Source organism: Saccopteryx leptura, chromosome 2 (genome assembly GCF_036850995.1).
Source record: "Saccopteryx leptura isolate mSacLep1 chromosome 2, mSacLep1_pri_phased_curated, whole genome shotgun sequence".
NCBI classification, from domain to species: domain Eukaryota; kingdom Metazoa; phylum Chordata; class Mammalia; order Chiroptera; family Emballonuridae; genus Saccopteryx; species Saccopteryx leptura.
The window spans coordinates 254,520,576-254,546,182 of NC_089504.1; the positions used below are offsets into that span (position 1 = coordinate 254,520,576).

Genomic DNA, 25,607 nt, shown 5'->3' on the forward strand with positions numbered 1-25,607 from the left:
TCATTTTAGAAAGGAGAGAGGGAGGGGAGGGAGGGAGAGAGAGAGAGAGAGAGAGAGAGAGAGAGAGAGAGAGGAGACAGAGAGAGAAGGGAGGGAGGAGCAGGAAGCATCAACTCCCATATGTGCCTTGACCAGGCAAGCCCAGGGTTTTGAACCGGCGATCTCAGCATTTCCAGGTTGATGCTTTATCCACTGCGCCACCACAGGTCAGGCCCAGACCCTATATTTTTAATGTGAAATATCCTGATGTTTGAATGTTGGCACCTGACTCCTAAGATGTATTATTTATTTTTCAAAGAACACCAGATGAACCATGCAAAATCTGTGGGGGGCTGTCTATAGCCCAGGGATCGCACACTTGCGAGCAACAAGGGTGTATGCACACAAGTATCTTTTTTTTTTTTTTTTTTTTTTTTTTTTTACAGGGACAAAGAGAGTCAGAGAGGGATAGAAAGACAGGAATGGAGAGAGATGAGAAGCATCAATCATCAGTTTTTCGTTGAGACACCTTAGTTGTTCATTGATTGCTCTCTCATATGTGCCTTGACCATGGGCCTTCAGCAGACCGAGTAACCCCCTGCTTGAGCCAGTGACCTTGGGTCCAAGCTGGTGAGCCTTGCTCAAACCAGATGAGCCCGTGCTCAAGCTGGTGACCTCGGGGTCTCAAACCTGGGTCCTTCCGTATCCCGGTCCGACGCTCTATCCACTGCGCCACTGCCTGGTCAGGTGCACACAAATATCTTTATGGACACATAACACACAAAAGCTGGATTTCTTCACGGGCTCGTTGGTGACCTGACAGTGTTCCCATCTTGCTTCTATTTGCAGACTGTCTGTACACTGAAGTTCCAGGTGTCTAGGTTTTCAAATCGGAAAGTATCCCCACCAAATGCTTAGCTCTACCTACTTCTGGGGAGCTGGAAGGGGCATGGGGAAGAGCACAGAGGGGCTTTCACTTTCTTAGATTTTTTTGTTTTGTTTTGCATTTGTAATTTAAAGAAATTAAAGTAAGAATAGGTGGTGTCAGAAACGCAGACAGGAGCTTCCCAAAGCTTGTCACTCTGATAGCAAGCTTCTCAATCTCCTTGAAGGCGAAGCAAGAGCCAGTCAGTTCCACAGAAGACGTGAAGCCTTCCCCATAGTGCACCGGCGTGATTAGCTCCCCCTGGTGGCCTGGGTGATACACTCTTGCAGTCCAGCGGGCAAGATGAAAGGTCTTCTGAATTCAGAACAGGCAGCGGGGATAGCAGACAGTGCCCCTCTATCACGTCCACTGTGGACAGTGTGAGCCTCTGGCTTTTACACCATGGCTGTACTACGTATATTGGCTCAAAGGCATTTTGAAAAGTGGGTTTCATGCTGGGACCCAACACTTCTGCAAAGCATTTCTGTCTCCATCTCCTTTGCCCAGGGAGTCGTGCCACCAAGTTGGAAAGGCTCCCTTCTCTTTCCCTCCTATTCTAACCCATCTCGTCCAACGGAATGCCGGCTCGTGGGGAGCCCACAAACAACTGCGGCAAACACGTCCCTGCTTTCAGCAGCGCTGGACCAACACCGTGACTCACTCTGCCTCATCCAGGGTTCTGCTGAAGGGCGGCAACTACCCGCCACTTGAATGTCTGAGGAGAGGATGATAAACAGACCCAGCGAATAGAGGGTTTCCTCTTTTCAAACCGTAGTTCAAGCTATTAGTAGAAAACACAGCTTTCATGTGAAGCGCTCAGTTTTCCCCAAACCTTGCAGAATCCATTACTTTTTAAGAAATTTCCACATGAATCAACCAAAATGAATCAGGCATATACTGAGCATCACCCACAGCACAGCCCCCCACAACATTCACATGCCTCGGGTTGAATGATCAGGACGTAATTTCCTACTTGCAGCTGCACCTTGACGTTGTCCCCGGCTGAACTCTGCGGATTCCTCAGAACCGTTCTTTCCGGCATGTCTCCAATGCCTTCATTCATCCTTCACTTGTTCATCCAGTCGACAAAGAAATGGTTACTGCGCCAGGTGTAGACACAGAGAGGAACACGACGTGATCCCTACACTCGAGAGGCTCACGGTCTGGCCTGGGGAGGCTCGTCCAACAGGGTGAGTGTAAGAACTCAGCATCAGTTACCTGCAACTGCGTCACAAGACTGAACCGAGGTCAGCTACGTTCCTCCTGCCGCGTGCCAGCCAGCCTTTCTTGCATTTTCGACATTGGGTTCTACGTCATCCAGGGAACTGGCGTTATCACTGCACACTGCACGACATACTCTACCCCAGTGACATCTCCCCGAGATTCAGATACACTCCTTTCACGGTAGCCAGGCCCCTCGCGGCAGGATTTACTTCCCTTCTTCACAGAGAAAACAGCTCACCCACCTCCCCCTGCCCTGCTCTGTCCAAATCCTCACCACACACAGCCTACGAGACTCTGATGGGGTTCCAGCAACCCCGGAAGAAAGATGCACAGAGAAGGTATGTCCGCCACACTTGGGGGACCACTGGACACACCTCTATTAGAGTATCCTCTCCCAGCTGCAAGGATTCCTTCTTTGTGTGAGGACAGAAACCGTTCAGGGTGGGGATGGCATTCTATGCTTGGCATCCTCAGCAGGGCCACCTGAGCACGCACCTCACCCCTCGGGACCTTGAAGTATTCCCAGGAGCAAGACCCCACTGTGGCCTCTGATTTGCCGCTCACAACAGTGCCTTTTTCCATGCCAGGTGGAAATAGGGTCTTCGTAAACATACAAAGTAGCCGTTCATTCATTCAGCATCATTCTACCTGGTACAGCAGGGTAAGCGCTCATGGCTCAATGCCAAAAGCATCCTCTAGGCATTTGGGACATCCCAAAATGTCATCTTACCACCTAGGGGGATGGAAGTACCGCCCAACCCCATACCCCACATGTTGTAAACCACCAGACTGGGGTATGTTTAAGGCAGCCATTGCAGAGATACCATGTGCTTACAGACTTCAACCAAAGAAAAAAGATTACATTTGTCTCTACTCTTAAAACTGAAATCCAAGCCCTGATGCTTAGTCCGAGCGTTAACGTACAAAGGGTAGCCACGTTTCCTTTGTCCTGATGAGGTCACCACTGAGGACAGCATGGTCATCTCTGTACATTTCACTGGACTTATTAACTTGGGAGTCCTCGTGGGGCTAGCCAATCTACCACACAAATGAACTGCTGGTTCGGGACAACCCGGGTGCTTTTCTTCCCCTACCCCTTGGGCCTCCCTCTTCTCCTTTCTGTCAAATGCACGTGTGGGCTTCCTCCCACTGCCAGGCTTGCCTAAGATGCCCCAGGTCTACTTTCAGGGATGGACAGTACCCACCCCTATTCTCTCCACTCCTAACCCTCTAAAACGTTTCTTTTCTAAGCCTCCGGGGGACAGCGGATACCTTCTTCTGGCCCTTGTAAGTGTCAAGTTGTTCCTGTGGCTATGTGGAATCCCAAATAGGTTGGACATTTCCTTAGGGCATCCCTGTTTTTATTCTGTATCCCCACGGCAACCGTGCGTTCAGCGCGAGTTTCTGCTTGCCTATCATGAATGTGGAGCTGGCCTCCCTACCTTTGATAAAATGTGTCTATACATTTTATAACATATTAAAGATACCTTTTCATCTGCGAACTCTTTCTCTTTGTATTTCACATTTTAGTTCACTTTAAATTATACTGAAGAATTCTAACATTGGCTTCTCACCACCCAATGACTACTATTAGACCATCTGCGATTAACCGTTCATAAATGCTTTGGACGTTGGGGCAGTGATTTTAAATAAGGCTGGTCCAAATCGCTGACTTCTATTCATGAAGCTGAATTCTAGAATCAGGGCTGATGGCGAGAAAGGACACCACAAGTCATCGAATCTGAAGCCCACCCATGCTTTCAGGAACCCGACAGTTCAGAGAGGTTGTGAATTTCACCTAAGCCACACAGCTGGCTAATAATCAAACCAAGGGTAGAGCCTGGGTCTGCTCACCCTATCCCAATATTTTCTTTTCTTTTATTTTTTTGCCAACACCTCACCGTCCTTCCAGATTTGCTTGTCCCTCATCTAGAAATGTGCGGTAACGGCTTCCTCATCCCCTAGTGTTTGCGGCGAGCAACCCTCAGATGAGTTTGTGACATCACATGCTGACCTCCTTACATAATTAAAGTATAATTTTTGGATGTAGGGAATATGAGAGATAGTTAAAAACTTCAGCACCGTTGGAAGCTGCAACCAGGAAATGATGACTGAACCCGTGCTCACACAGTACGATTTCATTCAAGGGCATTCGCCATGCTGCTAACAAACTAATAGACCATGATTTAAAAAACCACTGGCAAAGTACTCTGCCTTTGCCAAGTGCTGTGGTGATCCCACCCCCCGCCCTCGGAGAGTGCGTCGATGTTAAAAACGATCAGTGATGGAACATGCTCGAGTTGGCCCGAGATGAAATGCCGAGGACAGCCAGATCTGCCTCCAAAATGATTGTGGAGGAGGGTGGGGTTAAGGGAAGGAGGAAACTAAGTTTCTGGGTGTGACTGCAGGGTGCTCCTGGGCTCCCTCCATCCGACTGGTGCTGGCACCTTAGTTAGATACAGAGATACCAAGCGTAGCTACTTTCCTTAACCAAAAAAATGTCCTCCGTTGGTCTGGTCTACGGCAGACAGAGAGGAAGGGCGCACCCCTGACAGCCTTGGACTGTCTGAGTTCCTGCCCTCTCCTCGGGGGGCCGGCCCCCCTCCGTGTGAACGCACACACCAGCACTTGAATAGCAGCAGCTGGCTCTGCAGAAAAATGGGTGGCTTGTCTCCCGACGGGCTTCCAGGGGCTGCCATTCTTCCTGTGCAGGGCTGAGCGGATTTCTCGGTGACACCCCTTTTCCCGGGCGCACAGGCCTCACACACAGGTCTGCTGCGCCTGGGTCCAGCAATTACAATGAGGCTGGTGGCTGACCCAGCTGCTCCCCGCCCCATTGCCAGGGCAACCGCAGAGACAGGAATGCATACACTTAATTGAAGGCCAGTTTCCTCCCACCGTGATGAGCAACAAGTGAGGCAGGATGAGGCTGAGGGAGGAGCGGAGGAGGGAGGGGCTGGGGAGGTGGGAGCGTGTTGCTATGCCCCTGGGGGCTGGGGGCCTGGGAGGGGCAAGCAGCCCCTCCTAGACCCCGGTTTGTTCTCTTCACAACCCCCAGGATGGAATAAGCCTAAATGGATGTCCCGTACACTGCTGAAATCTTAGCGCCGGTTTTTTCAGGGATGGGATATTATGCAAACCGCCATCTGTTGGCTGGGCCCCTCACCTGGAGATAAGCCCATCGCAGGTCCTTTGAAGAAAACTCCAGACACAGCGAGGGGGCCAAGTTGCCTCCCAGCTCCTCTGGAACTTGAGTTCTTGTCAATCAAGAGGAAAAAACCTTCAAGGTGGTCATGTCTACAGACGGGAGGACCATCACACCCCTTTCCCTAGACATCCCCAGTGTATGCCCATTGTCCTGACATAAATTATTAACAGCTCCCCTATTCGCCATATCGAGTCTGCCCAGGACCTCGCAGATCCTCATCTCAGTCCTGGGTGCTCCCCAAAGCCCTCCAGACTTTCATCGCATGGCCTGAGGGACTCCATCCTTGTCTTTAGGTTACTCAGTCAACACCAGGAGGAAGCAGGGGCTATCCCCTGAGAACTGGAGGCCTCCAACAGTGGCCAAAACAGAGCAACCAAGGGACAGCGTGTCCCCAAATCCACAGGCAGGGCCCTGCACAGAGGTCCCGAGAAAACATGACTCCGTTAGTAACAGGGCTGCTGATTCACAGAGGGCTCGTGAAAGCCTCTCTGCCTGAGGAATGGGTGGAAGGAGCATCAGCTCTCTTGTGGGGAGTCCTGGAACCTGTGGGAATCCCTCCAGAGGTTCCCCGGGATTAAGAATGTGGGGGGGGGGGGATAAGGGAACTCCCACTAACTGAATTCTGATGATATGCCACTGAATCCTCACAAGAGGTCTTCCTGTAACTTTTCTTACTCCTCCCTCGTGTTTAGAGATAAGGAACCCAGGCTCAGGGACACTGACAGATCCAAGGTGACTTGGGTGCACCCGAGTCCTGGGATATCTCACCCCACAGCCATGCTCCTCAAGTGCACCCAGATAGACCTTTGGTCAACATCAGGATTTTGCAACCGTGGCACTATTGACATGTAGGGCCAGATCACTCTGTTGGTTGGAGGAGGCCGCCCGTCCTATGCTCTGGAGGACGCTGAAGAGCCTCCTTGGACTCTAAACACCAATAGCTCCCCCCCCCACACACACACACACCTGGGGCAACCCACATTGTTTCCAGACCTTACCAAATGTCTCCTGGGGAGGGGGAGGGGCAAAACTGCCTCCTCTTAAGAATCAATAGCCTGAATAGTTCATATCAAATACAGTCTTCATCTTTCCTTGTGTTCTCTAATTGCTTCAAAAAAGACAATTTCCATCTTTACCAAAGACAGTGATTTGTATGGGGACAAGGCAGTGTCATTTATTGATTTTTGAATCCTTGCTGTGTTAGGCACGTAGCACGCAAAACGACCAGTGAACTTGAAATCGTAGTTTTGATATGAAGCAAACCTGGCTGCCCTCACGGCACCTGTCAAAGAGCCGGATGGCAGGTATGGCATGGAGAGGTCTGCCAGCCCAGGGCGGGGGCTCCTGCAGGGAGCGAGGGGCTTGGTCCCTGTTCCGGAGGCACCAGAGCTGCCACCCCATCGGGCTGTAGTTGACTCCTGGCTCCCTGTTCTGGCCCTTCCTTCTCTGCCATCCCTTCAACACGTTCTTCTGGTTCTTCTCAAAGCCAAGGCTAACAGAGGCATCTAGGTAAGCGCAGGGCGGAGAAGGCCAGGATCGGGAGGGAGGGCTGGGAGCCAAGCCCGGGGGCTGGGGCCCAATAAGGTCGCCCCTTGTTAGTTTTCTCCCTCTCCTGTCCCGGAGGCCGGAATGGTTTCATTCTCAGGCACAGGTGTCTACCGAGGACAGAGAGGGTGCTTTCATCCTCCTCCAGGAACCCATGCCACACTGGGTCTCTCACCTGGAGCCTGCAGTCTGAAAAGCATGGGCGAGTCCACAAATGAAAACGTGGGCTGAGCCCCATATCCGAAGGTGTCCCCACAGGCGTCACCCGGGTGGGTTTAGGGCTAGAGCAGGCGGCTCTATGTAATGAAAGCCTCCTCTCCCTCTGCCAGGAGTAAACTTTTCCTTTCTTCCCCTCCAATTCAATTCCCCCTTCTTCCTCTGTTTGTAAACCTTCCAGAGCAGCAGCGCTCTCGGAGATCAAAGTTGGAGCAGGCAACAAAGACCTCCAAGGAGGCTGTTGCCATGGGGACGCTGGGAGCTGCAGCCCTTTTAATTGGCAAATCTCCGTGGTTAGCAGCACAAGGCTGGGCTGGCAAAGGGGACAAGTGGGGGGGGAAGGGAACCTTGGCAACAAGTCACCTTTCAAACAGCCAGAACTAATGTCCTGGGGGTGTGGTGTGGTGGGGGGCGGGGCGATTCAAATACAGTGTAGTGTTGCTGACACAGGGGTGAGTGCGGGAGCCTTCTGCACAGCCCAAGAAACATGTCCCAGTCAAACACCCTCGAGCAAATACAGTCGATACTATTGTTAATAACTTAATATACTGTCAGATGAGTCCTAGACTGATCAGAGTGATCACTTCTTAAGTTATATAAATGTCTAATCACTATGTTGTACACCTGTGACTAATATAGTGATGTATGTTAGTGGTCACTGAAAAATAAAAAATAATATCTTTTTAATCTCTAAAATCAGTGCTGAGATGCCCCCTTCCATGAACTCCCTAATTTCTTATGTTTTGAATGGCTTTTAATACTGAGGTTTCTTTTAGACCAGTATAACAATTTCAGGCACAGTAACGTGAACAGCTTGACTTAAGAAAAAAGTATGCACACTTGTTTCCAGGTAGTATCCCTGGGAAGGTCCCAGGATGAAAACACAGAGAAGCAGGACAGGAAAACCAAGGTCATCCCATGGCATGCCCTTCGCAGGGAAGGATGAAACCCCAACTTAGCGCCTACTCACTCACGAGGGCCTGCTGAGAACACACCTATCTCTGGCCTCCTGGGGTACAACTGCATTTGGCCAGGAAAAATGCAGAAACTGATGAATCTGCAAAATGTGGGCAGTGTTTGTTTTTGCCTGCCTGGCATTCTTGGAAACAGTGGCCCACAGCCCACCCCAACAACAGGCCTTCTGCGAAAACTGCAGAGAAAGGCACTCCGTCCTCCTGCAACGGGAGGTGTGAAAGACCACTGATGGCCAGGCCTGCCCGAGAGACCCTGTCCCTGTCCCTGTCCGGGGACGCAGCTGCCACAGAGGAGAGTTCTTTCAGTCTGCACGCGGGGTCCTGCCAGGCCTGACGCTGCTAATACCCTTGGACTTCTCGGTTCCCTACGCCAAAAAGTTCCCGAGCCAGGTCTTTCCCTTGCAGTCAAGAGTTCTGTCAAACGCCACCGTCAGCTCTGGATGGGGAGATTACGGGGGATGTTTTCTTCTTCCATGCTTTTCTGTTTTGTTTGACATTTTCTCAAAAACATGCCTCCCTTTCCCCCAGCACAGACAATATTAAAACAGAACAAGACCGCAGTATTCGAGGCGCGTATAGCCCTCTCCGGAGACTAAGAACTTTGCAAACTGAGGACTTGGAAATGAAGTCACAATCATGGAAAGGACTCTGAAAGCCAGACTGGTTATCCTCAGACCCTGGACGAGAGAACCTGTCCTGTGTCAAAAGCCTGTCAGCAGAGGAGGGAGTTTCTATAATTTCTCTCCCCCAGTCACAGTTTCCAAAAATTGTTATTGACCATTAGGAAAGTCTTCCTTAGCTTTAATCCAAACACGCCTTGGTTCACGGCCTCTTGGCCTACTTTCGGTCCAGAGGCAAGAATGGGCACCCAGCCATACTTCCGCTAGGCCCCTTTCCCTCCTTTTTTCTGCTTGAAGGCCCTTCAAAAACAAGCGACCGCCCAGGACATCAGAAGGAAGAGGTCAGGTCCGCATATTATACACGGGAAGAAGTAAGAGCAAGGCGAGCTGCTTTTAGATTTTAAAATAATCAGCTCCCTGCTTGAGCCTTCCTGAACAGCGAGGTCACTTCCTACCAGCCAGAGCTGCCGGAGGGAACTTTGTTCCTGTCCAAACAGTGGCAGGGTTCCAGGTGATAAACAGCTTGGGCTCACGCGCCACTGATCCTAGACCCATGTCTAATCTCAGGGTGGCAGACTGCTGGACATTCCCGCCCTCTGTAACGGCTGGTGTGGCCCTACAATCCCAAACGTCTGTCTATAAACATATATCTAAGATCCCTGACACTGTCATCCCAACGTACCCAAAACACCGTGTGCCTATCTGACTTCAGACCGGCTTTACCTTCCAAATCATCAAAAAGATAGAAAAGGGCGCTCTGTACAGTTTCAACCGTTTCATGGTGAAGCCGTGGCGGTCTGCCCGTTTCACTGAAGCACTTGCCTCGGGATAATTCTGAACCCTCTGGAAGACGCATCCAGAGCGATCTATAGACGGTTCAGAGGCTTGGGGAAAGGAGGTCCATGCTCAGCAGGGAGGGAGCAACTCAGACAGGAACAGCTCTGCCTCTGACGGGAGGGCCTCGGTCAGTGGTCAACAGGCAGTTTTGCTAAGAAATACAGTGAAATGCTACAGCCGACCTGGGACAGGTAAACATCGTCTTCCATGACTTCAAGCAGCAACCACAATTTCTTTTTTTTAAGTAGAGGAGGGGAGACAGCTCCGACCGGCATCCCCAAAGGAGCAAGTTTCCAAGCCCTCCTCTACGTGACTTCACTTCTGGGGACACTTCCCATGCCCCCGTCCCAGATCCTCTCTCACTAGACCCGATCCACCAACCAGTCCTCATAGGAAATTCAATGACTGAACCGGAGGCTCTTGGAACTTGAAATGAGCAAACTCGCGGACCCCATCCTCCGCCCACAGGGCTCTTCCTCTCCTTGCAGCTGACCTCAGAAATTAGGTTGCTCTTCTGGTCTCACCGAAAACAACGCCTAACAAACAGGCCTGCGGGATACAACCACCAAATAACTGGCATTTTTAAAACTCTGGCAGTATTTTGAAAAGTGTTATAAAGGGAGTCAAGGCAGTGAAAACCCAGGATATCGCATTTGGAAAGTAATTACAGTCCCTTACGCCCCCAGAACGTTCTCAGTAGATTTCAAACTAATCCCCTTTAAATAACGAAAGCAACTAGCTGTCATCCTAAAATGTTTCCAGGGCAAATGCATCTTGCCTTGAAGGTTCCTGATTCACTTGTAGGACACAGCGGGGTTGTGTGTGTTCTCCCCTGGAGCCCTAGCATGTGCCATTTGGTCTCACACAAATGCTTCTTCTGCTGGGAGAGCCCGTCTGCAGCCCTCCCCCCCATTCTTCTTTCCGACTCATCTTGAGGAGCCCTGATTTCTATTCTTCATCATTGCGCCCGTCATCGGTGACCATTTTCATCCGAGCCTTCCTTCCCCCGCCTCCCTGTGTCCTGAGGTTGGCATCTCTTCCCCTGAGTTACTTTGTACGTCTGGTCCAGAGGCGTACCCTTCAAACTCCTGGCACAGCCTCAGATCACAGGGCTCTCTCTCTCTCTCTCTCTTCTTTCCCCACATTTGCAGAACCAGATCAAATTATTTAAAGTGTTGTTGTTTTTTAAATTGACTTAAGAGAGAGACATCGATTTGTTGTTCCACTTCTTTATGCATTCATTGGTTGGTTCTCGTATGTGCCCTGGATGATCGAACCTGCAACCCTGGCATATGAGGACGACGTTCTAACCTGCTGAACTACCCAGCCAGGGCATGATACTGAAAGCGTGTTTTGTTTTGTTTTTTTTACCTGGCCTCGTGTCCTGCGCAGGCCATTACTTCCCTACGAATGACTGCACCGGCTATTCACTAGTTGCATTGGCAATTAGCTAATTGTAGGCTCAGTGCGCCGCTTGTTTGAAACCCGGCCATTAGTGATGTGTGATTAGGCAGAAACATATCTTTTCATCCCTCCTGGGTTACCGAGTCACAGCGGATCCCAAATCTGATTCTCCTGGATTCTCTTACAATGTCGGCGGAAGCTTTCTCATTCTTTTTTCCCTTTCAACCCCTGTCACGTCTCCCATTCCTTTACCGATCACAGCAGCCACGGCTTTATTATATATTGGACCCAAGGTAGATATATATGGCTCACAAAAATTAGAGGATCAGGGAACGTGCAGATACTCCAGTACTTTCAGCCTTTTGTATAGTGCATTTTCACCAATGAGATAAAAGTTGGTTTTGCATCTCATTGGTATAATTGAACTTTCTTTTGACTTGTCGTTTGCTTTTCTGATGTTGTGTAATAAAAAAAAATGCTTCTTTTTTATCACTATTCATTTTTTTTTTTTTTTCTGAAGCTGGAAATGGGGAGAGACAGTCAGACAGACTCCCGCATGCGCCCGACCGGGATCCACCCGGCACGCCCACCAGGGGCGATGCTCTGCCCACCAGGGGGCGATGCTCTGCCCCTCCGGGGCGTCGCTCTGCCACGACCAGAGCCACTCTAGCGCCTGGGGCAGAGGCCAAGGAGCCATCCCCAGTGCCCGGGCCATTTTTGCTCCAATGGAGCCTTGGCTGCGGGAGGGGAAGAGAGAGACCGAGAGGAAGGGGGGGGGGTGGTGGAGAAGCAAATGTGCGCTTCTGCTATGTGCCCTGGCCGGGAATCGAACCCGGGTCCCCCACACGCCAGGCCGACGCTCTACCGCTGAGCCAACCGGCCAGGGCCACTAGATATTCATTTTGAAATATCCTCTAATTTTTGTGAGCTGTATATTTGAATTAAGTCATCATCTAATAAGGGTTGGTTATTAATAATAAAAGCAGTGATTATTAATAAATACCTATTTCCTTAACCCATTTTGTACGTTATAAAATCAAGGTGGCAGAACTGTGAATTTGGTAAAATCACACAGCCATGGTGGAGAAAAATGAAAAATCCTAAGTAGCAAGCAAATTGCACTTTTCCTCTGGGTACTGGGTTTCCCACAGAGGGTAAAAATGAACCTTCAACCTCATTTGCCTTTTTTAAAAAGCACCTGAGGCCCTGGGTGGTGGCTCAGTGGATAATGCATAAGCTCAGCATATGGATATCCCAGTTGCGATTCCCAGTCAGGGCACACAGAAGAAGCAACTATCTGCTTCTCTCCTCCTCCCTCTCCCCCTTCTCCCCCTCTTCCCCTCCCACAGCCGTGGCTTGGTTGGTTCAAGCACATAGACCTCAGGCCCTAAAAATAGCTCAGTACTTGAGCATCGGCCCCAGACATGGTTGCCAGGTGGATCCCGGTCGGGGTGTATGTGGGAGTCTTTTTCACTAGTTCCTCTCACTTAAAAAAGAGCACCTAAAACATTCCCCCCAAACTGTTATCACAGGGCTTCTTAAAAACTATTTTTTAAAAAAGTAATTTCCTTTAAAACATGGCTCCCAGTGTTTGCCTCTTTTCCTACAATTCATTAGTCTGTTTTTCATTCCTGTGTTTCATTCTAATTTCCTTGTTCAACATTTATGTTGCACGAAATACGTGCTATGTTCAGTTCCTAGAAGGAGGTCATTGCCCATTAACATTCATCCAACCTATGAGAGGGGACCCACAGTAGCCAAAAGTAATGCGTTTTCATTTGTGGAGAAATTAATATTCATAAGGATTAGAGCTATATTTACTTTGAGAATAACTCAAACACTTCTAGGTGTCCTGAAATTAGCCTCTCCATTAAACACCGCCATGCTCTTGGGTAGCATTTCCCAGGTCACAAACAGCCCTCTTTCCCAAAACTGTCTTAAGTGAAGGTGCTGCCCGGGGGAAAAGATTCTTGAGGTCTCAGGAGGTCCTGACTCACCAGAGCATTCTCTCCCTGGTCACCCTCTCCCCATCCCACCCCTCCCCCCACTCCTGTCCTTCAAAGGCCTTTGGCATTGTCTTCATCAATTAGCATATAAAAAGGTAAGTACAGAGAGCTTAGAGCAGCGAGAAACCAGGGTTAATGGTGCAAATGGGAAAAAGGGTAAAAAAAAAACCCTAAGAAAGCAGAAGAAACATTCAGGGCTTTGATGAAAAGAGAGGCACAGCCTTCTAGAAACAAGGCAGAAGAAGGGAAGCTTCTGCACTTAAAGAGGGTGTGCTAACTAACCCCCAACTGTCCGTGCACAGAAGACTGAGACTATGTGTGCACCATGCAGGACAGGCTCGGGGACAGGTAGAGAAAGGCCAAGAGGAAATGCTCTCGCAAGCCATCCAGCGCGACCTCGGATGGTGTTCGCTTACCCAGCACCAGCAGCTCCACCGAGTCCTCGTTTTTGCCCTCCAGGTCATCAGGAGTGGTGACGATACAGTAATAGAGCCCGCTGTCTCCCCACATGAGTTTCCCGATTTGAAGGTCTGCATCTGTTATCACAGAAAAGGAAGAACCAAGTCCTAAAGGTGGCCTCTGAGAGGGACCCTGGAACTATGGGGGTGTGTGTGTGGGGAGGGGGGGCGTGAGAGACCTTTGGGGGGCGTGTCTGCAGTATTCTGTTTCTTTACCTGGATAGTGGCTGACAAGATGTGCGCTTTATCTAAAGCAAACGGGCAGAATAACAAAACCTAGCATCCCTAAGGAGAGAGACTTGGAGCCGCATCAGATGTGCTGGTCTTGTTCCAAGCCCCTTGTAGAAACAGAAGACTGCTCTTAACCAAGCAGGCCAGCTGGCTGGCCGAGGTCCCCGAGAGCCAGATGTTTTCTAGAATTACTCTGGACTCCTCCTGCAAATGAGCTGGCTTCACAGGAGTTCTTCAAAATTGAAATAATCCCGTATCAGACTCTTAGGGCCTTCTCCCCATCCCAAGCGTTAGGGAGCAGGAGAGAGGATGGACTAGAGACAAAGCCCCCTGGGGCCTGGGCCAGGCAGACCTCACGTGCCTTTGTCCCTTCTTCCCAAGAGGAAGTCTGCTTTCTGAGTTCAGGAAAGACTGATGATGTCACGGTGTAAGGTGTCCAACTGAGGAAGTGCTTTCACTAGAACCTCTTTCATGTGACAAGCCCCTGAGAGTGGAGGTTGGGCTCAGGAAGGAGTGTCTTCTCCAGATGTCCCATGCTCCACCCCCTTTCCCCTCCTCCCCCTCCTCCTCCCTTTAAAACAGTTTGCGAGGCTTGCTGATGCTCCCATGTTTCATAAAAATCAAAGTTTGGAGAGGCCACCCCCCACCCCCAGGGGTCTGGGAAGAATGGGACCCGGTCCCTCCCACTGCCTGGATTCAGAGCAGAGGCATCATTACCATGGACGATCGTGATCTCCCGGCCCCTGTAGAAATCTCCCAGGGTGACAGTCGAGCCCTGTTTTGAAGCGACCACTCGGACGGTCCTCCTGCTGTCCAGGCAGTCCAAGTAGGGGTCCCACTCCAGGTTTCTCTTGCTGAGGGACTGGGCCCGGGGAGAGGACATGCCCAAGGACTCCCCCATGCGGTCCTGGCAATAGGACTTGAACTTCCACTGCACAACCGCGGGCTGACGGGAGGATGTGGCGAAGTGGCAGCGCAGCAGCGTGGACTGGAAGAGCATGGCCACCTTCTTCTGGTCAGGCACTGTGACCTGAAGGCCTTCCGCCAGGGCTGCAACACAGAACAGACACATCCGAATGGCGTCCAAATGGCATCCGTGGCCCCTCCCTGGCCGGCTGGCTCAGCAGAAGAGCCTCGGCCGGGCGTATGGACATCTCGGGTTTGGTTCCCAGTCAAGGCACACAGCAGAAGTGATCATCTGCTTCTCCACACCCTCTCCCCCAATCCCTTTTTCTTCCTCTTCCCCTCCGGCAGCCAGTGGCTCAACTGGTTCAAGCATGGGCCCCCGTGTGCTGAGGATAGCTTGTTGGTCTGAGCCTCAGCCTCAGGCACTAAAAATAGCTCAGCTGATTTGAGCATCAGCCCCCTCCCACCAGAGCTGCCAGGTGAATCCCAGTTGGGGCACATGAGGGAGTCTGTCTCACTATCTCCTCTCCTCTCACTTGGAAAAAGAAAGAAAAGAATAAGGAAAAATGGCATCAGTATCCTGGACATCACCACACACCACATTATCATGACTTCCTGCTTACCTCCCTCACCTGTCCCTCCCTGTTTTCTCCCTCGCAGTTAATGGAGTCCGTATCCACCTGGTGACCTTGTCCAGAAACCTGCCATCCATCCCAATATCCAATCAGCCAGTCACGTCAGCATGATCTCTGAACATCACAACCACGCCTCCCCCCCCACTTTAACCCACTTTTTAAATGCCCTCTGCATTTCTCTTTTTTTTTTTGTATTTTTCTGAAGCTGGAAACGGGGAGAGACAGTCAGACAGACTCCTGCATGCGCCCGACCAGGATCCACCCGGCACGCCCACCAGGGGGCGACGCTCTGCCCACCAGGGGGCGATGCTCTGCCCCTCCAGGGCATCGCTCTGTCACGACCAGAGCCACTCTAGCGCCTGGGGCAGAGGCCAAGGAGCCATCCCCAGCGCCCGGGCCATCTTTGCTCCAATGGAGCCTCGTTGCGGGAGGGGAAGAGAGAGACAGAGAGGAAGGAGAGGGGGAGGAGTGGAGAAGCAGATGGGCGCTTCTCCTGTGTGCCCTGGCCGGCAATCGAACCCGGGACCCCTTGCACGCCAGGCCGACACTCTACCACTGAGCCAACCTGCCAGGGCCCCTCTGCATTTCTTGCTGGCAACATTGAAGTAATCTCTTGTCCAGTCCCCTGCCTGCAGCGGCCATGGGCAGTACGTTCTCTTGAGCGTAAGTGATCTTTCTAAATCTGACTGCTGCGGTTCTCTTTACAACCCTTCTCTCCTCCTCCATGGCCTTCAAAATCCTTGGCAAGGCATTTCAGCTCTCATCATCTATTCCCTCTCACCTCCTGAGCCTCACTTCCTGCAGCATGTCTGAGCACCGACCTCCAAGAGTACTGCCCCCCCTCCACCTGGGGGGCTACTCCATTCCTCTAGCTCTTGGCCAGTGCTGCACCTTGTCTCTGGAATGCTCTGGCCTCCCTTCTTTCCCTGGGAAACTTCTTCCCACTTTTCAAAACCCAGTTTTGAAAAGGCTTTTTGGAAAGGCTTCTCTGACCAATCTGTGCATTGGTCACTTCCTCCTTTATGCTGTCTGTGTCCCCAGAGTCCCCCTTTTAGACGTTTATTGTAATAACTTTGCGGGTACCTAAGCTCATGCCTGTCCTGTCCATCAGACTGGTCGGGTAAGGGACGTGTCTTATCTTGTCCACCTGCCCTACTGTGACGCCCCAATGGCGCTCCACAGATGTGTGATAACAGCAGGACAATGGAGCCCAGGATATCTGACTTCAGGAGGAAGTGACTTCCCTTCCAGCTGGTCACCAAGCAAAGGGGACAGAGATGGGGGGGGGGAGTGAAGGCTTTGAGAGGAATGGAGAATTTCGGATCAGAAGCAGTAGACCAAGTTCAAAAGGACTGAAGGATCATCCAAAAAGGGGGCTGTGGGGGGGGGGGCAGACCAGAAAACAGAGAAGTGTAAGTAGTGAGAAGATCCAACCTGAGACTGGGTGTCTAAGAAAGAGAGGGGAATTTCAGTGAGTGCAAGACCAGGGGAGCATCTGAGAGGCAGAGGACCTCTCCGAAGTCACTGGAAAGACCTAGACATTCCAAGCAAAGAGAACATAATGTCATCACGGGGAACGGGGGGAGAGGCGAGAGCTCCCAGAATGATCTGAGGTTAGCAGCCGAGAGAGACATACGATGAGAGGCAGAGCAAAGGAGAATGCACAGACCAAAGGCCTTCAGGAGCCTGCCGAGTCAGCTTCAGGTCACGGGGGGCTGTTCCACCTGAGAACTACAGGTGCACCTGAGCCACGGAGGTAAGGATGAGCTCCGTGCATGGCGGGCCTCCTGGCCTTGATCATAGCCAACATGCACCATGACATCCTGCAAAGCAGAGTCCTTCCTACGGCTCAGTCACACGCTTAGTGAGGACGTCTTTACAGGAGCTCCCTGGACAAGGGTCTCTGTCTTTTGATACCGAGATGAGAGCCTGTCTTCAGCGAAAGTATCATAAAGAACTAGGTTCTCATCCTGCCAGGAGACGAGGGCTTCTGCTCTCTGGGGGTCTGGGAAGGGAATGCCACAGGGCACTTGAGATTTAGGAGACCTTACAGTGCCTGGAGCCTACCAAGCACTCCACAGCGACCTATGGGACGGATGAGCAAGTGAACGACTGTTCACATGGGAATTTCTAGGGCTCTGCGGAGGACACTGGTTAAGTGCGTTGGGAACGGCACAGTACCGCAGAATACTGCCAGCGTCAAGAACTAGGGCTTGGCATTTTATGGGGCTGTACGGCAATGTCGAGGCACCTCGACCGATCTCCACCTGTACAACGAGCCTCATAATGCTGACTCCTTGAGTTGCTGAACCACGTTATCTCTTTGGTCACCTGCAGAGAGTAGACTCCAGAGCAGAGGCACTGTGACCAGGAGGACCCGCAGATGGTGGTTCTCAAATACGGATCTATCCCTCGCATGCAATTCTGAGGTCCCTGCATCTTGATGACCGCTCACCACCAAGTAAGTCTGACTGCAGCCAGATGGTGCAGACCGGCCCTATCCGGGTGCAAACAACTCCCACCTGGAAGCTCACTGGGGAACCCCCGTTCCCAGGCTCCACTGTGGAGCCTCCCCCAACATGGATGTGGCTAATGCCATTCTCCCTGACTCTCACAGCTGGAGGAGGAAAAGATGTCCATTCCTCCTAAATCCCACCGTGTTACTTTTCAACCTTGCGATTCTTCCGCAAATCCTATTCACCGCCTCCCCCAATATTCCAAGTAACAAAAGGGGGACAGAGAGGTGAGGCGGCCTCAATTAGCGGTGGTTGAGGTTGGATAACCAGGGGACAGGCGCTGTTCCCAGCACAATGCGGGGTACTTGACCCCGCCACCTGTCTTCGCAGCTACCTATTCAAGAGAACTTGGGGAAATCACATTTCTTAGCCTTTCGAGGATAAATAAACCCAGCTAAGGATACAAGTGCAGCGCAAAAATGTCGGGGAGGGGGGTGTTCTTTTCAGAGTGAAGTAAGGAATTTCGTTTATTAGACAATTACTAAGAATAACCTCCTTCCCAGCTCTGTTCTGTTAGAAAGGTTAGCAGCCACTTGACGGAGCCATTGGACTCCTTTAATTATTAATCGAGGCTGCTCAGTTCTCCACATCTTCCCTGGTGTGTATGTACACTCATGCTCCAGAGAACAGGGAATATGTTCTCAGAAACAGCTGCCTTCTTGCTCTGACAGGTGCAAAGGCATGGAATTTGGAGTCGGTCCTAAATTAGAATCCGAGCTCTACCCCTGGCCTAGCTTCAGGACCTGAGGCAGATTACTCACCTCCGAATGAGTTTCCGTTTCCTCGCTGATAAAATCTAGAATAATAGTCATTTACCCTGTGGAGTCGTCTCAGGGCGAGATGAGAATTTTATCCTGAGCGCTTAGAATCAGATGGGACATACAGTCAGCCCTCACTAACTGTGCTGCTTGCTGTCTGGGTCGAGGTCAAGGTCAGTCCTGCCTTCTGTGGAGCTACTAACCGAGGGCTGGGGGAGCACGGCCATCAAGGTGCATGACGCAGAGTTTGGGCCGCGGGATGACCAGCACTGCTAGGTGAGGAGACTCAGAGCTCAGAGGTGACAGTGCCCTGTGTGACCTCATCCCTGTCCAACCACACATGCAACCCCCGGAAGTCAGAAACGAAAGTGGCCTTGCATGTGCGTGCACAGGGCAGGTGCAGGTCTAATGGGGACCCTGGGACTCCACGTGAAGGACAATATGGACCACCAGGGAGGACGGGATGAGGAATTTCGAGGAAAGGTCAGTTTGTTGGATCTCTGGGGGACAGAAGTGAAGAGAGTTAGGGAGTCAGCTGAAAACACCAATCCCTGCTTTGGCTCTGAGCTTTAAACCGTAGGATGCATGCCACCCAATTCCCACACCTGCCTGGCCAGGTCTATTAGCAACCTCATTCCCACTGGAGGGTGGGGTATAGGGCTGCTCTTTGACCGGAACCTGGATCCCAGGTGAGGGCTTGGGTTCCCTACACCCTCTGAGCCCCATCTCTTTCCTCCACCTGTATCTCATACTTAGACTATATTTCCACCCAGTCTGTAATCCACTTGCCCCCCTACCCCAGACTGAAGCCTCGCTCTGAGCTTCAGCTGGCTGTCCGGAGGTTTGGGTATCGTTTCCTCTATCCCTCACACGTGATTGGTTCACAACTGATCCTGTGGCACTGCTGCACGCCCAACACCAAATAACACCTCTCAGGGGACCCCTCCCCTCCCCCAGATTGGGCCCCTCAGAGACAGGTGCTCGCTGGGGTGACAACTAGGATGGGCAGATCCCAGAGAGACAGCAATCTCGCCTCCAACCTGCAAGCCCACTAGGGAGCGATGTTCTGCCTGTGTGGGGTACATACCCACTTTTTTTTTTTTTTTTTTTTTTTTTTTTTTAGCACCTGAGGCAGAGGCTAGGGAGCCATCCTTAGCTTGAAACAATCGAGTCATGACTGCGGGAGGGGAAGAGAGAGAGAGAGAAAGAGAAGGGGGAAGGGTGGAGAAGCAGGCGGGGTGCTTCTCCTCTGTGTCCTGACCTAGGACTTCCACACACCAGGCTGACGCTGTACTACTGAGCCAACTGGCCAGGGCCTCAAGAGCATTTTTAAAGACACATCTAATTACATCTGTTCTCTGCATTAAGGTTTCCATTCCTTCAGGGATAAAATGCAAAGGACTTGACCCAGCATGTAAGGGCTTCTCCATGATCCGGCTCCAAGCATGCTCCAGTTGTATGGCAGTACTTTTTACTCTTTAACTACAAATACGTTATTCCCTCCACTGGGAGAAACATCAGGGCGTGTGACTGAGGGGGGGACGCCCCCCAGCATGGGCCGTGCACACACACACAAGCCCGTGTGGACAGAGTCTAAAGGCGGGGATCTGAGTCCAGGCCCTGGTGGCACCACTGTAAGGGACTTCCGCTTCAACATCTTATAAGGAAATTTACAGAGGTGCCGAAAGAACCCCGTGTGTGTCATCCCGTGAGCGACAGCATGTTCTGCAAAGCTGGAGAGAGAGACAGCTTCAGGGAGGGCGGTGGATGACAGGAAACTACACGGAGTGAGGGAGGGGACCATCCCGTCTGTCCGGGACACACGAGGCAAAGTCAGGATTCCTGACCAAAGAAGCAGGAGATGGCAGATGGGATAGTGCCGGTGGGGGTCCTCGTTCTTAGACCACCAGACCACCCTCTCCCCTTTCACTGTGCCCCCTCACCCATCTTGGAAAACTGCCCTGGACTACTTAATTCAGATCCTAGGTGACGTTCCGGGAGATAAAAACCCAGTCCTCGATCTTGAGAAATTCAACATAAACGTGGTTTCTTTTTTTTTTTTTTTTTTGTATTTTTCTGAAGCTGGAAACGGGGAGAGACAGTCAGACAGACTCCCGCATGCACCCGACCGGGATCCACCCGGCACGCCCACCAGGGGGCGACGCTCTGCCGAGACCAGAGCCACTCTAGCGCCTGGGGCAGAGGCCAAGGAGCCATCCCCAGCACCCGGGCCATCTTTGCTCCAATGGAGCCTTGGCTGCAGGAGAGGAAGAGAGAGACAGAGAGGAAGGGGAGGGGGGGTGGAGAAGCAAATGGGCGCTTCTCCTATGTGCCCTGGTCGGGAATCGAACCCGGGTCCCCCGCATGCCAGGCCGACGCTCTACCGCTGAGCCAACCGGCCAGGGCCCATAAACGTGGTTTCTTAACGCGAAGGTCCCGGAGGGCAGGGGCCAGGATCTGGATGGCTAGGACTCGAGTAGTCAGCACAGCCACAGAGGGTCCCCGAAGCCCCTTACTGTGGAACGCAGCAGTGAATGAAGGACCACACAGAGGGGTGGGCCGGAGGGGCCCTTCTTAGCAGGTGGTGGCCCAGGTGCAGACTGTGCCCCCTGCCCATAGCAGAATAAGGCCCTGGCCCCATTCCTGTGTACAGAAAAGGATTCTATACATGAGAACTGGGTTCTGGGGAGATTAACAAAAGCAGTGTCGGAAGCAATGCTGTTCCTATTTTAGCACGTCCCTTTTTTTTTATTTCAAAGCAAGTTCCTCCCCACCCCCACCCCACCCCCACAAGTAGTAATGCTGTCCCTGCCAGCTCGTTTGTCAGGCCAACCTATAAGCACAGCCCCACGGTAGGGCACCAACGACTGCTGCAAAAGGTCACACAAAAATTAGCACCATGAGAGAAAGGCGGCTTTGAAATCAGGTCTGCTGCTCACCTGCCCCTGGACCCCTGGGGTCCCGGCGGTGAGATGTGACCTTGGCATTGCCTGGTTCCCCAGCAGGTCTTGGTCTTCAGACATCTAGGGCTTTTCTCCATTTTCTGTGACGATACAAACCTTCCTTTTCCTGCCTCCAGGTTAGATCTTCTGTAAGAAATTCATCTTCTGTCCTCCCATTTATTTTTTTTTAACTTGTCTCGATTTCCTAAGACATTGTTTTAGGGGCAGTTGATGTTCCTAAGTGTAAGATGAGTAAGGCATGCCCAAGCAGCTCTTCCAGGTTTGGTCCACAGTCGGACAAGAAGAGAAAGCGTGTCCATCCCTGAAGAGCATTGTTCAGGGTAAAAGCAAAGGGAATGTTGACCTACAGGCTTAAGATTTAAAGGCAAAAAAATGAAGCTTGAATCCCCTCCCCCTCAAAAAATAGAAACCCTTTATCCTCTTGATAGACATGGGATAAAACATAAAATAAAAAAGGTTGACGCCCTGGTCAGCTAGCTTAGCGGTAGAGCGTCGGCCCGGCATGTCCAAGTCCCCGGGTTCGATTCCCGGCCAGAAAACACAGGAGAAGCGCCCATCTGCTTCTCCACCCCTCCCCCTCTCCTTCCTCTTTGTCTCTTCCCCTCCCACAGCCAAAGCTCCATTGGAGCAAAGTTGACCCGGGCGCTGAGGATGGCTCCATGGCCTCCGCCTCAGGCACTAGAATGGCTCCGGCCGCAAGGGAGCAACGCCCCAGATGGGCAGAGCATCGCCCCCTGGTGGGCATACCTGGGGTGGATCCCAGTCGGGCACATGAGGGAGTCTGTCTCTCTGCCTCCCTGCTTCTCACTTCAGAAAAATACAAAAAAAAAAATTTTTTTTTTAAAGGTTGACAATGAATAGTAGATGTTCCCTTGATGTCCGTCCCAACTCTTCAGCTTTCCCACTGGTTCTATAAGTTAGTCAACTTCCTCCCAACAAGTTCCTTCCCTAATTCAATGGGCCAGAATCCGTTTCTTTTGTTTGGCTGCCATGATACTCGATTGCTTGATCCACTTTAGGGTGAGGGTGACCAGATGTACCATATTGAGATTTAAGAAACCGTGACAGGCCCTGGCTGGTTGGCTCAGCAGTAGAGTGTTAGCCCAGCGTGTGGATGTCCCAAGATCGATTCCCGGTCAGGGCACACAGGAGAAGCGACCATCTGCTTCTCCACTTTCTACCCCTCCCCTCCCCCTTCTTTCTCTCTCTCTCTCTCTCTCTGTCTCTTCCTTTCCCACAGCCATGGCTTGAATGGTTCGAGCACATCAACCCCAGGCGCTTAGGATGGCTCCATGCAGCCTCCACCTTAGGCGCTAAAAATACCTCAGTTACAAGCATGACCCAGAAGGGCATTGCCAGGTGGATTCAGTTAGGGCACATCTGGGAGTCTGTCTCTCTATCTCCCCTCTTCTCACTTGGAAAAAGAAGGGGAAAAAAAGAAAAGAAAAGAAACCATGACAGGCTGTGGCCAGTTGGCTCAGTGGATAGAGTGTCATCCTGGCGCACCAAAGTCTTGGGTTCGATCCCTGGTCAGGACACGTATGAGAAGCAACCAATGAGTACACAACGAAATGGAACAACTAAGTGGAACAACGAGTTGATGCTTCTCCCTCTCTCCTCCTTTCTCCTCTCTCAAATCAATGGGGAAAAATTTTTTTTAAAAAAGAAAGAACCCATGATGGCATTCTTGTATGCCTTCTCCCCAAGAGTCCCTAAAGGCAACAGGCTCTCCCCCTTCCCCATGAGGACTTTGCCCATGGCCTACTTACAGTTCGCTGCCAACACGCAGGTACTTTGCACACAGAGTGTGCCGTTCATTAAGCACATGTCCTGTGTGTCCAGCGGAGCCACGCTTCCCTGTCCTCTGCCACCACCGTGCAGATAAAAGCCAGAAGCATTGTCGCATTCCTGTCTGATCTGCCTCACCTTCCAGAGATCTGAAATGAGCTTTGCTTCTGGCTGGCTTACCTGCTGTTCCAAAGGGACCAGAGTCGAACTAAAGAGGTCAGCCTCTACCCTGCAGGACAGAGCTCCTCTGGAATCTGTCCCGGTTCATTCAGGTGGGTCAGCTTTCTAGGGTGGACCAGCTATTTGCACAGAGAAAACCCCGTGAGAAAGCACTCATCAACCTTGGTCAGCGTCTCTGTGTTTCCAGTCTAGCTCTCTCACCTGAGCTCCAGGTCCCTCATACACAACTGCACTTTGTTCCACATCTAGATGCTACACGAGCCACCTCAAACTCATCGCTCTATGGCTGGAGATGCTAACTGGCCCCTTCTGTGAGTAACACAACTTCCTGGGTGTAAATCTGGCCAGCCAGGTACCACATTTCCTGGCTTCTCTTGCAGCTCATTGTGGCCACATGACTAGGTAAGGACAATGGTATGTGAGGAGCAGGGACGTGTCCAACTCCTGGGTCCTCTCTCTACAGACGAGCTGCTTGCCCTGACCCTCTGTGTCCCTTGCCCCTGCTGGCTGGGAAGTGCTCTTGGAAGCCACATGTTTGGAATGGTGGTGTCATTCCCACTGAGTCTGGGTTGTTACAGGAGAGAGCAGTTCTTTTGTGTGAGTTACTATATGTTAGGGTCCCTTTGTGACAGTAGCTTAGACTGAATTTTTTTTTTTATTTTTATTTTTTCTGAAGCTGGAAACGGGGAGAGACAGTCAGACAGACTCCCGCATGCGCCCAACAGGGATCCACCCGGCACGCCCACCAGGGGCAACGCTCTGCCCACCAGGGGGCGATGCTCTGCCCCTCTGGGGCGTCGCTCTAGCGCCTGGGCAGAGGCCAAGGAGCCATCCCCAGCGCCCGGGCCATCTTTGCTCCAATGGAGCCTTGGCTGCGGGAGGGGAAGAGAGAGACAGAGAGGAAGGAGGGGGGGTGGAGAAGCAAATGGGCGCTTCTCCTATGTGCCCTGGCCGGGAATCGAACCCGGGTCCCCCGCATGCCAGGCTGATGCTCTACCGCTGAGCCAACCGGCCAGGGCTGCTTAGACTGAATTTTAATATCATACAGACACCGGAACCTTTACCCGCCTCAACTACATGTTTCTCCTCCGTTCTTGTTCATGTCCCTGGTTGGCATCCCCAGCAACCCCAAGCCAGAAAACTGGAGGTATCTTTGACATCCCCTCCCTTCCAACCTGCACATCCAACCAAGTCCATACCCTTCCTCCCTCTCTGCTCGCTCTGTCCACGACCTGCATCCCCGCCGTCCCGGGTGAATCTGGGGTCTCATCATGTCTCAGCCTGATCTGCGAGGGTCTCTCCTAATGGGTTTCTGCTGCAAGACTGCCTGCGTCTAACCCGCTCTCCACACAGAGGTCCAGGTGCCACTTCTGAACTGCACACCTGATCACGGCACTCCCTGCCTCTGACCCTCCGCTCCTCAACGGCTCAGCGCCCATGGCCACTCCTCAGCTCCCAGGCCAGGGTTCCTTCCACCAACCAAGTCCTGGTACCAAATCCATGAACACGACACTGAGCACTAAGTACTTGCCCTAGGCACTAGCACAGTCCTGCGGTAAGACGACCACTGCACTAGTACCCACGCCTGTGTCAACAAGCCAGCTGGCAGAGTCATGGGAGACCAGAACCGAAGGCATGATGGGGATCCTGAGAGAAGCCCCGTCTCCCGGTCTAGAGAGATGCAGCCGGAGAGTGGGGATTTCTGTGGGACAGTGCAAAGGAGACGCCCTCGGCTGAGTCTGGGGCTCTTCCACGGGGAACAGTGGAACCGAGGAGGGAGAGAGACTGACAGGTGTACAGGACCAAAAAGGAGAGAAGGGACGTGAGGTGTCAGCTGTCTCTAAAAGCGGCTCTTCCTTCTCCAGGGACTAGAAGGTGCTGACTCTCCATTAATGGTCACCCGAATGCAGACCAGACTGGGCAACAACCTGGATACCTCCTTTCCTGCTGCAGGCTTGCATCCATGCAGCCCACTCGGTAACTGTTCACAGGCTCAGCACTGGTGTCTCCGCCACCAGGCTGTACACTCCTAGCAGGGAGGAACCATGTCTCCTCTGACTACTGACCCTACCCAATGTATCAACTCAGCAGGGACTCAGCAGCTGGCTACACATCAGTAAATATCTGAACTGAGCTGTCACCCCTTCCGGGTCCATCTCAGAGCTGCCCCACTCGACCCCCAGGTTTGGGCTGGACATGCCTCCCCTGTGCCCTGTGGCACCTGGGTGGCTCTC

General features: G+C 51.9%; 1 protein-coding gene across 3 annotated transcripts in view; it reads right to left on the minus strand.

Annotated features, from left to right (window-relative positions):
• Positions 1-25,607, minus strand: part of ILDR2 (immunoglobulin like domain containing receptor 2) — a 57,419-nt gene that overhangs the window by 28,403 nt on the left and 3,409 nt on the right. For all 3 annotated transcript variants that reach the window (XM_066371394.1, XM_066371395.1, XM_066371392.1), the window contains exons 2-3: positions 14,345-14,677; positions 13,355-13,474 (exon numbers count right to left, since the gene is read on the minus strand). In XM_066371394.1, the coding sequence (XP_066227491.1) occupies positions 13,355-13,474; positions 14,345-14,677 (453 nt within the window). The remainder of the gene's footprint in view (positions 1-13,354; positions 13,475-14,344; positions 14,678-25,607) is intronic.